This window comes from Aptenodytes patagonicus, chromosome 1, assembly GCF_965638725.1.
Source record: "Aptenodytes patagonicus chromosome 1, bAptPat1.pri.cur, whole genome shotgun sequence".
Classification (NCBI taxonomy): domain Eukaryota; kingdom Metazoa; phylum Chordata; class Aves; order Sphenisciformes; family Spheniscidae; genus Aptenodytes; species Aptenodytes patagonicus.
In genome coordinates, this window is record NC_134949.1 from 38,565,472 (window position 1) to 38,579,236 (window position 13,765).

The following is a 13,765-nucleotide window of genomic DNA, read 5'->3' on the forward strand; positions in this document are numbered from 1 at the left end:
AAAAATCTTTGGACTATGGTATTGTTACTAGAACTACTCGAGGGAAGACTAATGGAACTATTAATAGCCCATATAGGATGAATCTGTGGAGACGGCAGTTTTGGAGCTACAGGCTTTTAGCAATTGCATGTACCACTTTCTTCCAGAGAAATGGATACATGAATATGCTTCAAAGAGATTAATGGATGTTATAAAAGTTATTTGCTGCTACACTTTAAACTGTAGACTTCACAATCTCCGCTTGGAATCCTGATCTCATACAGCAGCTTAATCTTTTGATGTATAGAATGGATGTAGGGCCCTGTGGATTTCTTCATGGTGCGATGGGAACTGAACATTTTGCAAAGTATAGTTGCGACTACAAGACTTTTCTTATAGCTATGAGATTTAACAGGTGGACTGTGTCCATCTTCCATAGCTGGTTGCTTTTGGGGATGGGAGGGAAGCAGGCTTTGGGAGGCTTGTGATTGGATTAAGAACACTTTGGGAATATTTTCAGCCTTAAGAAGTGTTCTAGGATTACTCTTTCTTTAGCCCATCTGTCTGCAGTATGCTTTTCCTATTCCACAGAAAATTACTCAGCTGTCTCCTCAGCACAGTCCTTGCTCGTCAATGATGTTTGGAGTAACTTTTTGCCTGATTATTTTTCTTTATTTATCTATAAGCAGCTAAGAATTTATAAGGTATCAAGACAACTGGATGTATCTAGACAGCCAGTGCAAGAAGCGTTGCAGCAATATCTCTGCCCTCTTCAGCATTATACATGATAACGTAACTTTTTATTTCCTTCCAAGGGCTCTCTTGTGTTTGTCCACCCCGGAGGAGGGGAGGAAGGATGTGAGGAGACAGTTCTAGGGGTGGCTCTATCTCAGGCAAAGTCCAAGACCTTGAGGGAGGTGCGGGACTGGGGGGAATGCCAAAATCGCACACGGAGCCCAGGTGTGAGCATTTTCTTTGGGGACGCACAGACATCGGGTCCTCACTGGCCTTTGTGGCGATCTCCGTGCGAAGGGGCGCCTAACCACGGTTTACACGGGAGAGGACCAAACGCCAAAGGAGGGAGAAGGCTGTGTGGGACACCCTGCTTAAGGAGTTTGGGAAGATTTGCAGACCGCAGCCCAGCCGTGCTCATGGGAACGATGTCGGGGCAGGGCTCTTCAGAAGAGGTCGTTCCCCCGTGCCCGTCACCGTCCCGGCAGAAAAGCTCCGACCCACCGTCGGGTTACACCACCCACATCTCACCCGGGCGGCTGCCGTCCCCGGAGGCGCCGAGCCCGCCGCAGCGTGCGCCGCCGGCGCGGCCCCGGTGGCAGCGCCTCCCCGGCGGCCGCACCGGGGCCGAAGGGGCCGCGCTCCCGGCGGCTGCCCGCGGCCGCGGCCGGAGCGCGGGCGGCGCCCGGCGGGCCCGTCCCAGGGGCGGCCCCGGCCCGGCCGCCTTTGTTCCGCTCGGCGGCGGGGCGCCCACGTGCAGCGGCGGCGGGGCGGCACCGCGCCCGCGCAGCCCCGCGCGGCCGGCCGGGGGGCGTGCGCGGGGGTGGCGAGCCCTCCCGCCGCCGCGGCGCTGCGCGGGGGCAGCCGGGGGGCGCGGGCCGGGGCGCCGGGACCCCGGCCTGGCCCTTTAAACCTGCCGCGGCGGCGGGGCCGGGCCGGTGCGGGACACGTGAGGCGGCCGCGGCGTGCTCAGCCGCCGCTGCCCCGGCTGCCGTACTGCTCATGTTTTATCTGGCCGGCCGCCAGCCCCCGATCGCTGGGTTTTTCGGTTTTTCGCTCTGCCTCCTCCTCCTTTTTTTTTTTTTTTTTTTTTTTTTTTTTTTTGCACGGCCCCCTCCTGGTTTTTCCACCCACGGGTAAAGGTGGTTTTTCTTTTCTTTTCCCTTTTTTTTTTTTTTTTTTAAACCCTCATCCTCGTTTAGTCCGTGGGCAGGACTCGCAGAATAATATTTCCAGTCCCGGCAGATCGCATCACAGACACGAACCCAGGACCGCCCCCCCCCCCTTTTTTTTTTCCCAATCTCCCAAATCATTTTATTATTATTATTTTTTAAATGATAGCTCTTTTTGCCCGCTGCTCCCGCTGCTGCCGAAATCCCCGTCTTCCCAGGGTGCATGCTTCTGGCAAGATTGTGCAGTGTTCTCAGTCCATTTTCAGTGTGTCTTATCTTAATTTGCCCTGATCCGATCTAAGCGCGATAGCCACCACTTGCTTTCAATTTGTAGGATTTTTTCCCCTTCTTGGTTTGCTCCGACTACCCTCGGAGTATTTCCCTCTCTCCTTGCATTTCCAGGGTTGCAATTTACTCTGCCTTTTCTTCTTTTTTTTTTTTTTTTTTTTTTTTACCTCCCCTCTTTTGAATTGCTTCATGTTACTAACCATTCCTAAATTGTAAGAGAGATTCATTCCCCCTCCTCTTCCACCACCACCAGCACCACTACCACCATCACCTCCTCCTCCTCCTCCTCCCCTTCTCTTCTCCTTTTTGGCAGCACCAGGACGTCCGGTGTGGTGGTGGCAGCGAGCAGCAAAAGCAGCAAGAGCTCGTTTTGATTCCCCCCCTTCCAAGGTGCTTTGGAGAGACTGGTTTAAGGCTGAGCAGCAGAAGTCACGATGAGTGCACAAGGTGAGGGACCCGGTCAGCCTTCCACTGCTGCCCAGGAGCAACCTGCAACCGCAGAGCCTCAGAAGAGAGGAAGAGGCAGACCCAGGAAGCAACCACAAGTCAGTATCGTATAGATACGTAGAGCCGCAGATCTATAGTATTATAGGCATGTACATGTACGTATTATGCTGCAAGTGAAGGAGTCCTGGAGACGGGGCGGGGGGCTTTGTTGTGTGCTGCTTCCCGGCGAGGTGGTGCAGAGGCGTAGCGAGGGGCTTCGCCGGGCGCCCCGGCGGGGGGACCCCGGAGCCCGGGAGCGGCGGGGTGCTGCCTGCCTGTGGCTGAGCCGCAGAGCCTCCTCGGGACTTTCACTATTGTGCAGGGAGCGAGCTGGGGCTTTTCAATGTAAATGGGGAACATGGAGCAGCGCGGCTCCGACCAACCAGCGCTCGCTGGGTCATTTCGAGCTGATTTTGAAATTGCGAAAGCGAGGAGCAGGGAACGGGGCTCTCCTGTCTCCCTCCTCTCTCAGCCCTTGCAATGTCTCAATCTGTGTGTGTGTGTGCGTGTGTGTGCGTGTGTGCGTGTGTCGGGTCCCACCGGGGGCTGCTGCCGCCTCCGATCTTGACCAGCCCAGCCCCTGACTGCCCCTAGATCCTGGGGTTGGGGGAGAGGAGGGTGTCTAGAAAGTCGCATAAGTTTTTTCGCTTTTCTCTTTTTTTTTTTTCTTCTTTTTTCCCCCTTGGCGTCCCCCCCCTTCCCCACCTCCTCCCTCACCCCCGTCATCGTATGCAGAGAGGTGCCCCCGTTGCCGATGGAGGTGGGGGAGGTAGCCGGAGGGGGCTTGCCCTGCATTTGCAACACCTTTTGCCTTCGCTCCGGCGCTTTCCCAGGCAGGTCGAGGCGAGGGGGACTGTTCCCGGGTCTCGGCGCGGGGAGCGGAGCCGGGCTCCCTCCCACCCGCACCCACAGCCTCCTCCCGGGCCCCGAAAGGGACACGCTGGGCTCCTATTTTGGCTTGCAAGACCTGAATCCGCGCTAAGGTTGCTAGATGCGTGCATTATTTCCACTCCCCCCCCCCCCCATTCCCTTCCCTTCCCTTCCTCTCCCGAAGTGCCATTGTCGCATCGCCTGGAAATGCCGAGCTGCGCTCAGCCCCCGCCGCCGGGCGAGGCGGCCCCGGAGCCCCCGCGCTTTGCAGCCCCTCCGCGGGCGCCGCCGAAGGGGGATTTTGCCCGCGGATGCAACCAATTAAGCCCGCAGCTTCGCGGGGGCAGCGCGGAGTTGTTCGCAGCCCTTTCCATGCCTTCCTCGGAAGTCACGACTGGGAAGTAGGGCTGCCTATGGAGCTCATTTTAAAGCGAGCTTCCGCGGGCTTTAAAAATGTTTACTCCATTCATTTAGCATCAGCCCACTGCCACGAGAGCCTGCGAGGGGCTCCGAAAACACGGAGGGAGCTGAACAGCAGAGCCCCGAGCCGGGGGAAACCCGGCTGCTTTGCTCCCCCCGCCCCCACCCCGCGATGTGCTCCTGCAAATTGCACCGAAAGTACTTTTTGGAGAGCCATAAAAGCGGAGCCCCCTGGTTTTCCCGCTCTGCCCTCAGTGACACTGACTTCGCCGGAGCGGCTCAGGGCTCTGCCCCCCGTCCCGCTCTGCCCCCCGCGCCTCCGGGCTGCCCTCGCCCAGCCCCAGCAGCCGGCATCAGCCCTGCAAGCTTGCGCCGGGGCTGCCTCCCCCCCCCCTCCCATAGCATAGCGTTTGAATGTATGGAAGAGAAAGGAAAGTGCGGCTCCTTAAACGTGTTCAGCCCAGATGTGCAGTGCCTGCGAGGCTCGCCGCTGAGAGCTGGAGCAGTTAGGGAGTCCCCTCTCCAGCCTCCCCTTAACCTACCCGGGAATTAAAAAGCTGAAGGGTTTTAAGCTGGTTTAAGTTAACAAACTGCATTTAATTAGTTTTACCACATCCTATAATCTGAATTAAATGTATAATATTTAAGACTAGAAGAGTTTTATAGTCTTTATGATTCACTGAATAAATATTTGGAATCTGAACTCTTAGTAATTCATACCCATTTTTAAGGACTGGTTATTTACTGTCAGGCAGAGGAGCTAGTTAAGAAAATGGCTAAAATAATCAGTGTTCCTGTAGAGTAATTTTAGAGTTGGGTTTTTTGTTTCGGGTATTTTCTTTCGCCGAGGTTTTTTGGCTTGCTAGTGCTCTATTTGAAGAAACTTTTACATTTGCATTTTAATACAAATCAGTTATGTTTGGAAAAGGTGTGAATATAATGCCGACTGCAGAACAACAGAAAAAAATCCCCCCAAAATATTTGTGCCCTTGAGAGAGAAAATAGTCTAAGCTTATGTTCCAGTTTTCCAGCAGTTAACTTTTTTCCCCCAAAAAAGTTTTTGCTAGAAACTACATATGATAATTGTATCTGCTGTAATGAAATGCAATTGAAATTAAATGGGTAACTGTATTATTTTTTGAATAATCATTCTTACATGAGGGAAATCATAGCCATCTTCTTTTAAAAATGTGTTTTCTGCTATAACTTACGTGCTAGAATATGCAAACTTTTCAAAGTTTTTTGTGCAATTACAAGGGAAGTTAAACTCTTTTATTGTGCAAAATATATTTTTTCTTTACCTCGAGTTGTTTAATTTTTCATGTTGCATTTTAAATATTGTGTTATTTGTTTATACTGTTAATTCATATGTTTTAAGTAACTTCTCAGTTATAGTTTATCCTTCAGATCTTCTGGGTTAGTTGTAGCCTCTTGCCACAATAGTATGTTTTCCTGTATTTAGGAACCAACTGGTGAACCATCTCCTAAAAGACCAAGAGGAAGACCCAAAGGAAGCAAAAACAAGAGTCCCTCTAAAGCAGCTCAGAAGGTGAGATTATTAAAGAGCAGGAGTTCCTAATGCACTTTTTTTATCAGCTGGTAGCAAAAAATCCAGTCATTTAGGCTGTGAACTGAGGGGTTGGAACCCTTTTAATAATGGAAGCTACGTAAAGCATGTATTTTTGCATTTTTAAGATTAGCATTAACATGCTGCATGAAGACCCTAGGTACAGAACCTATATGGGCAGCTTGCTTTTTGAATAGGGTACAGATTAGTGAAATAACATAATGTATTTGATGTATTTACCGAGATCTCCTGTATGTAGTAAGGAAATCAATATTAAGGATATTATTTTCTCGATTAAGATTTTTGAAAGAGGAGGATTAATTTCTTGCCCATTTGCAGTCATTACTACTACAGACCAAATCTGTATATTAAAGCTAAGTGTTTTGTCAAACATAGGTTAATTAGAAGTAAATCCAATTATGTGTTGATGGAAATAAGTGCATATATTGAAATTTACAGCTTTAAAATGTGATGGTAAAGTAAACTGTGAGTTACAGTAAAAGCCTACTATATCTTGTTTAGTAATCAGTTTCAAAGAGACTTTTACTTGGAGAGCTATTAGTCTTCTGAACCACTACTTCTGCTTGGTGATGGGAGCAAACTTTTATTCTGGTGGTTCTGAATGCATTTAGCTATAGGGGAAGCTCACTGAACTCGCTGCATTTAGTGCATGGTCTTTCCATCAGAAATACAACGTGAAAATGTGACTTAATTTTATTTGAATTGGGGAAAGCTCAGCATTAGCAAACTGTGCTATCAAGGCAAATAGTACCTTTCTGTACGAATTATTTTAGTGAAGGCAAATAGTTGTGTATAGGCTTGAAAATAAATACGGGAGTTTTGTTTATGTTGATGGTTACACAGCAGTTAGCACTAATTTACAGGTACTAAATTGGAAACAAAAGCTTACAAAATCTGGTAGTGAACTGTAGTGCTTAAGTGTATCAGAATCTTTTAAGTAGATCTGTGACAAAATGTGTGTGGAAGATATTTGTGGCCTCATCTAATTATCGTTCATTTTTCAGTGTGCCTATGGTACTGACCATATTAAGTTTGATAGTTTTCAGTATTATAAATTACTATAGCAAATACCGATAAATATTAAATTATTAGGGGGTGACTATGGTTTCATGTCTGTTTCGTTATAAGTGTTTTCAACATTTATTTGAGGGACGTTTTCCAACTCTCTTTAAATTTAAAATTGTTTTTTACTTTCTGAGCTGGAAAAAAGCAGTATATTCTGTCAATAAGTTCATGAATTAGTAAAAAATGCTTTATAGGTTAAGTATTTAAAATATATCAAAGCCACTCTGTGACCTAGTGAGCTTAAAATGTTGATTTTTTTCTTTATATAGTAAAAGTGTTCCTCAGATTCACTTTAAAATAGTTTAAATTTCACTCTTCAAAAGGGAGAGAGCAGTTTTTTATTAGTCTAGCAAGTCCAAATGTGAGCTTTAGTATTTTAAATATTACTCTTAGGAGTGTTGGCTTTCCAAGGAGAAATATTTGTAATAAGATTAAAATTTAAGTAATTCATAGAAATGTGTTTAAAAAATATATTTCTAAAAGAAATATTAACATTATTTCATTTATATGAGTGATTAGAAAATCAGTATAAATGGAAAATAACTTAAAAACATTCATATATATGTAGGTATATCAAATCAAGAGCTTTCCAGATGATTCTGGTGCATATAGTTGTTTTTTTAAATCTAATTTACGAACTGAGCAATTTCATTGTAACATTTTGATTTTCAGAATGCATCAAGTTACTGCTCTAATTAAAGCAAACCCTTTCGGGTGTTGATACTATAAAAAATTGACCAAAGACCACATGTCTTTTTTTATCATTAAAAAAAATCTTTGAGAGGTATGTAATTACAAGTCTTATTTGTTTCTAGGTTTATAGATAAAATATATAAATGTTTGATAAATCCTCTAAAACATAAAACGCTTATAAAGCCTTACTAGCAGAAAGTCACTGAGATCACGTTTCAAATAAATATTTTAGCTCTTTTTCCAAATTGATAATTAACTCTCTCTAAAATGGTTCACCTTCTCACCAGGCATCTCAAAGTATCTTTTTATGTAATATTAATTTTGATAGTTTTTCTAACAGTAATATGAATGGAAAGGTTTTGGCACAGTAAGAAAGCTTCATTTGGTGGTGAGGGTATCACCTCTTAAAAGAGCGAGCTATATGTTTGATTTTGTGGTAAACATATTTACACATACATATGCATACATATATTTATTTAAGGCATTCTACAGTCTGTCTCGACTCTCAGAAAGAGAGCTGGCTAACTTAGCTGAAGCCCCTCTACATGTGAACCTGGGTACTATACACGCAACTGGAAACTGCTGGAATTTCTAAAGAATAGTGTGTGGCCTGTGTTTTTCAAAGGGAGCTCATTGAAATGTATTAGAGTGTTCACAACATGTAAGATAAACGTTGGCCAGGAGAACCCACCGAGCAGCCATGAGAAGGCACTCATGATTAATTGATTGGGTGTTCTCTTGCAAACCATTACACATCACAATTAAAAATGTATTGCACAAACTGGCAGCGAGTTAAAAATACTCCAGAACTGGGACTTTGTTTTGTTATACTTCAAAAAGGAAATACCCTTAAATCAGTTGAGGGACAATTTACCCTGGAATCATGGTTGTGTTGTGCATTTAAAATTTTTTGGTTCATGGGATTTTTTTTTTTAGCTTTCAGAGCTTGTGTTTGGTCTTAGTAAACTGGCCTTGGGGCATCTGAAAACAAACTGTGCTTGTTAGGAAATTAGCAATGTGAAACTTGACAATGCATACAGAATGTTGCAAGACCAATCGGACAGCTAATAATGTGGCAATTACTCTAATTTTAGGTAATACGCATTTTTTTAAAAGCCTTGCGTATCAGTGCCTAACTGGACACAAAAGGTAACCTCTATTTTATAGAAAACCAAACCATTTCTCAGTTGTTTAATTTTCATGAACAGAAGGAACACAATGTGTTAGCAGATGAGAAGAGATAGACACAAAAAGACTCTTAATCACCTTGTACTTGAGTCCCTACAATTAGGCTGTTATTGAAGTCTGCGTCTTTAAACAAGTCATTCTGTTATTCATTTAAAATATTTGTAAAAAATTAGCAAAACGGTGAAGATTTTATTTTTTTTTTCTAAAGAACGACTAGTTTTGCGGGAAGATCCTAGTAGGGATGTTCCTTTTTAGTTTCCCGGGTGTTCTGTGTTTGAGTTTTATTTGTTAGGCTGAGCTGTGTTCCCAGCCCATCGCGCTTCCCTTAAGCATTCAAGGGCTTTTCTTTGTTTAGCTCCTGTAGTTGAGCTTGACAAAAATACTGTGTAGGCATAAATACTCTCCTGTTTGGAAGGAGGAAACACAATTGTGAGGTTAAAAAAAGAAGTAGTAGTAGCTACTATGTGTTTGTCTTGAAAGAAAATGTCAAGGGATATCCCAGGAATATCCAAAAGTAAACGCTCTTTAGTAAAATTCACCTTCGGTTAAAATATTTTGAGTTTTGTTTTAGCTATTGATGTAGTGAAATTCACTGAAAATACCTCCAGATCTTGAAATATCATCCTCCGAAAACCAGAACTTGTGGTACTGTGTGACTACACTTACTGCTGTCTCTACATTACATGGCCAGAGTTTGGTATGTAGAAAGGCACGTCCCTGAGTTAAGCAGTCCAAAGGTAAAAAAAGCGCATGTGACCAGGACTCTGCCCTAAATTGGTTCATGAAAATCTATTTGGCTTCTCCATGCTTCATTCATTCTCACCAACACCAGACATTACAGGCTGAAAGGGAAAACAAGATCAGATTTATCAAGTGATCATAGCATGGTTTTTGTACCTAAAAAATAAGAGACCTCAAAATCAGGCGTTTTGAGCACGATGAGAGAAGCAGGAGAAGACTGACTCCTGTTTAGAATTAAAATGGGTAAAACAGGACATGGGAAGTGTGATATTTTTGTATCTACCCAATGCCTAAGTTTCTTTTAAGAGTTTTTTTTTTTAACAAAATAACTTTTTTTTAGGAGAGGGACACATTCCTGGGCAAGGTCTTTTGGCACGGTTTGACAACAGTGATCTTCCTCCCGAGAACTCTCGGATATTTCACCTGTCTTACAGCTCTGACACATTTTATCTGAGGTCTCCAGTAGATAATTTTGCAAAGCGGATAGAGTTCTCCAAATCTGGATTCTGTTGCATTTGAGATCTTCCTTGACAACAGATAGATGCCCAAAGAGCACTTCATAGCCGTTCAATTATTTATACTTGTCTTGTCTTGTTAATTGCTTTCAGTAGTACAGCCTCAGTTTCTGTCTGGGCACGGTACATTTATGCAACAAGGAGGTAGAGATGATGGGCAGTCAAGTCCTACGGTTGCTGACAGCAGCTGTTTGGAAGCAGGGTTTGATGGCCCTGTGGTACAGGGCTTTGGTGAATTGGGGGCTGTTAGGTCTCTTCCAGACGGCAATGACTGGAATGGCCATCTTTCTCACCTGGGACAAAAAACCCCAACATTTCCCGTATAGATCATGTGCTTAAAAGCGAGTAAATCTAGTTCTGTTCCTAAAATGTGACATAGCAAAAATGATGTATTCATATTATTGGTTGTAAGAAATCTCATCATTTTTCGTGCAATATCATAAGCTTGTGTTTGATAACGTACCCGACCCTCCTTTAAGTTTGGTGATTTCGTGTCTTAGCTGTATAGAGCAAGATCACGCCTCATAGTGTAGCACCAAATGTTAAGAAAACCCTGACCAAAGGCATCTCAATTTCAAAAAGCGCTGTAGAGGATGAGGGCAGCAGCTTCCTTCCTGACTAAGCAGGTACCAACTGCTGCGTGTAGGGTGGCTGGGAACACGTGCGTCTTGCTGCCCAGATGAGAATCCGTATTACCTCTGGGTGGCTTGGGGCTCTCTCTGGATTTGTTCCTAGCTTCAGAGGCAACACTTCAATTAAAGCAAAGAGCCAACAGACCGGCATGTTTCTGATTATGCAAATACCTGTTTCGGAGGAAAGGGAATGCTTTGGCACTTACGTGTTCCTTTTCTTATTAATTACTTGAAAATTATATGGAGAAACATTGAATTATTTGTCTGATATGCAATAAAACCTTTCTTCAAGTGCTTAAATTAAAAGACAGTCTTGTGCTGTTGGAGAAAATATAGGCTGTGTTTGCAAAATGCAAACCGAAAAAAAATCCAGAGGGAAAGAGGTGGAATATTTTCCTAAACTTCATGTCTTTATCATCACCACTGGACTGCCACTACTCCTTTTGGTTGTTCCAGAAATGTTTTGTCTTTCTCTTCTCTTGGAATGGAGATAAAAGCATCCACTTTGGAGGTTCTTGTTGTTCATTTTCTGCCGTTTAGTCTGTGGAAACCTTCCTATTTACTTACAGAATCACTCTGTACCAAAACACCGTCTCTGGCATGCCCCGCTGTTTGCTCAGCTTGCCTCTGGGAAAGATTTGGTTTTGATAAGAACTATGGAAATGTTTTTCTTCTAACATGAGGTGGAAATCATATACAGCAGGAATATAGTGCCTTTCAATCTGAAAGGTCCCCAAGCACTTGACAAACTGATACCCAAACTAGCCAGCAGGAACACTAGCCACTTCTGACATGGACCTTCCTCGGGGGTAAAGCGCAGCATTGTTCATGGCAAGCGGCCATGCTGCGTGACAGTTTATGGCAGGAAGCAAAGATTAGTTATTCAAAGAAATCTCTCATGTTCTCTTGCCCATCAAACTAGATTATACGCTGTAGTTAAACTTACAATTTGTGTCAGGTTTGTAGGAACTTTAATTGTGAGGACAAAGTAGTTTTCATTTCAAAACAGTTAATTTTTTTTTCATAGAGTTTTGGAAAAGGGTCTTTCCTTCAGATGCGGTAAAATACAGAATAAAATAAAATAAATGGCATTTGTACTTTGATAACATGTCAGGTGTTGATTTGTTAAGAACAATTGTAACCAATATTTTCTTTTAAGATTTATGCCCAGTGTTTTGTGAAATAAATATAAATGCAGGGGGCTACAGCTTGTCAAAACTAAACCACATTTTGTTTTGCATCCTTCAGGTTATAAGGTATAAAGAAATGAACGCTTTAAAAGGAAACAAAACTCTGAAATAGACAGCTACAGTATATAGTAAATGCACTTTAACAAGTATTCTCATAAGAGGGTTTCACCTTACATGTAACACTGGTATAAACGATTAAAGAGCACGTTTACTCTTTTAACAAGTCTGAGTGATAATTTTGCCCTTTAGGAGTGTGAATTTTATTTTTCACAGCTTTTTTCATGGTGAGATATTTATTTCAAAGTAATTGCATTTAACTCTCAGGGCAGTTTTTTTGTAGAGATTCCTCCACTACTTCCTCAGTTCAAGTTCTCTTTTAGAGGGATCCGCTTTACACAGCATTAGGTTACAGTATATGTTACAGAGATCGACCAGCAAGTGATTTATTTAATGACACAGTTGATTTCTAAGGGCAAATCAAATACACATACAGTTAACTGCAAAAATAGCAATTCGTGGAAATGTGGAAGCACATTAACTGAATGTGTACTAAAAGTCTTAATTCTCAGGGACTTTGTATGCAGCAGAAGTCCAGCTCTCACTAAAGCTGGTGGCAAAATCCTCATCATCCTCAGTGGGACAGGATTATTTACCTAATGAGGTATATGGATGGGCAGAGCCGATCTAGAGAAAATAACCTGCAATTTTCATTTTAAAGCCTGTAAGTATTTTAGTGTAGCGCATAAGTAGTAGTATTCACAGTGTCACGCAGTGAATTAATGGAAGAGTCTGTTAAGAGAACCTATATTTCCTTTAAGTTGAGCTCCAGGACCAACTGCTGGGCTTACATAAATATAGCTGTCACTGCTAGGGCACCTTCCATGCTGTTTCCTTAAACCTGAAAAGGGAAGGTGTGTTTTGGACCAGTGAAATGTTTGCTTACAGCTTAAGGATGCGTTTTAACCTGGAAAACTTCACATGAAGTAGAGACGTTCTCTCCCAATATGAACACACACACATTCATGGTGATAGTCTGTCCAAATCCATTTCATGCATGAGCATCATGAGACTAAAAGAAGAAATTGTGGCTGCTATAAACTGCTTTGTTCAGGCTTGAAACAGTCTGTATTTTTTATTTAGTATCCACAGGTAATTTCTGACAGCCTATGAATGACTAGATTTGATGTTTTTGGGGATTCTCGGGTTCCCAAGCTGCTCTGCGCCCCCTTCCACAGCCTGCATGCCCCATGGCTGGCCGGGGCACCCCAGGCTGTACTGCAGGCACTGAGCAGCTGGGTGTGCGTGGGCATGCTGCTCTGTGGCCCTGGACACAGTGTGGATCAGGGCTGGGGGCACCCTTGGGCGCAGGCGAGGCATCCCCTGGCCACACTGGCTAGGAAATGTCAGAAAAAACAACATAAACACATTCCACCGGAAAACCCATAGAGCGGGAGCGGGACTTGGTGCCACCCAAGAGATATAATTATGGGTAATGTTACAGGAAAGGAGTTCCTAGTTACCGAGGCTGTTAAATAATGCTGAGGTGTAAAATACGTTGTGTTTCTTTTCCCTTTACAGAAAGCAGAAGCCACTGGTGAAAAGCGACCCAGAGGCCGGCCCAGAAAATGGGTAGGTATTTCACTTCCATTTGATTTATTTGCTGTGTTATAAAGCATGTTATAAAGTCCATTCTTTTAGAGAACAATTATTTCTGCTTCATTTGTAAAAAAGAGCATCCATCTTCTGTGTCTGTTTGTTCTGGTGGATTGACTAAAGGGTTAAGATAGCAGAGAAGTTAACCACAGCTTCCTACCTTTAGACTCTGGTAGTTTGCTCAAGACACTTTACTATTAAATGTTTGCTGGGAGTGAATATTTATGTGTCTCTTATCAGCATGAAAAGAGGCACAACTCTTCCTTCAAAAGAGAGTAACAATGAGATAACTTGTTCAGTAATTGAGTAACAAAGGTTAAAGGGGCACTATCAGACCTCAGAAGGTGATTAAGAGAGGTGATAACATTCAGATGTAGTGTGCACAAGATAAAGTTTAAAAACCAAAACGTCTTTGTCCTACATTGCCTGGAAACACAGCATATTTTCCTTAAATCCAGTGAGAAAGAGCAAAAATGAACAGCAGGATACTTGCACGTAGAATTTAGTTTTTCCACTGTGGGCCATCTTCATGCCTCATACAATTGTAGTGACT

The 13,765-nt window shown here is 43.5% G+C and overlaps 1 protein-coding gene across 2 annotated transcripts in view; it reads left to right on the forward strand.

Annotated features, from left to right (window-relative positions):
* Positions 1 to 2,329: 2,329 nt before the first annotated feature.
* The window catches only part of HMGA2 (high mobility group AT-hook 2), a 125,197-nt gene continuing 113,761 nt past the window's right edge, over positions 2,330 to 13,765 (forward strand). The window contains exons 1-4 of one of the 2 annotated variants that reach the window (XM_076328654.1): positions 2,330 to 2,383; positions 2,485 to 2,716; positions 5,410 to 5,496; positions 13,138 to 13,188. In XM_076328654.1, coding sequence (XP_076184769.1) covers positions 2,606 to 2,716; positions 5,410 to 5,496; positions 13,138 to 13,188 — 249 coding nt within the window. In that variant the 5' untranslated portion in view covers positions 2,330 to 2,383; positions 2,485 to 2,605. Of the gene's footprint in view, positions 2,717 to 5,409; positions 5,497 to 13,137; positions 13,189 to 13,765 lie in introns of both variants that reach the window. The other variant, XM_076328653.1, reaches the window with a different exon arrangement.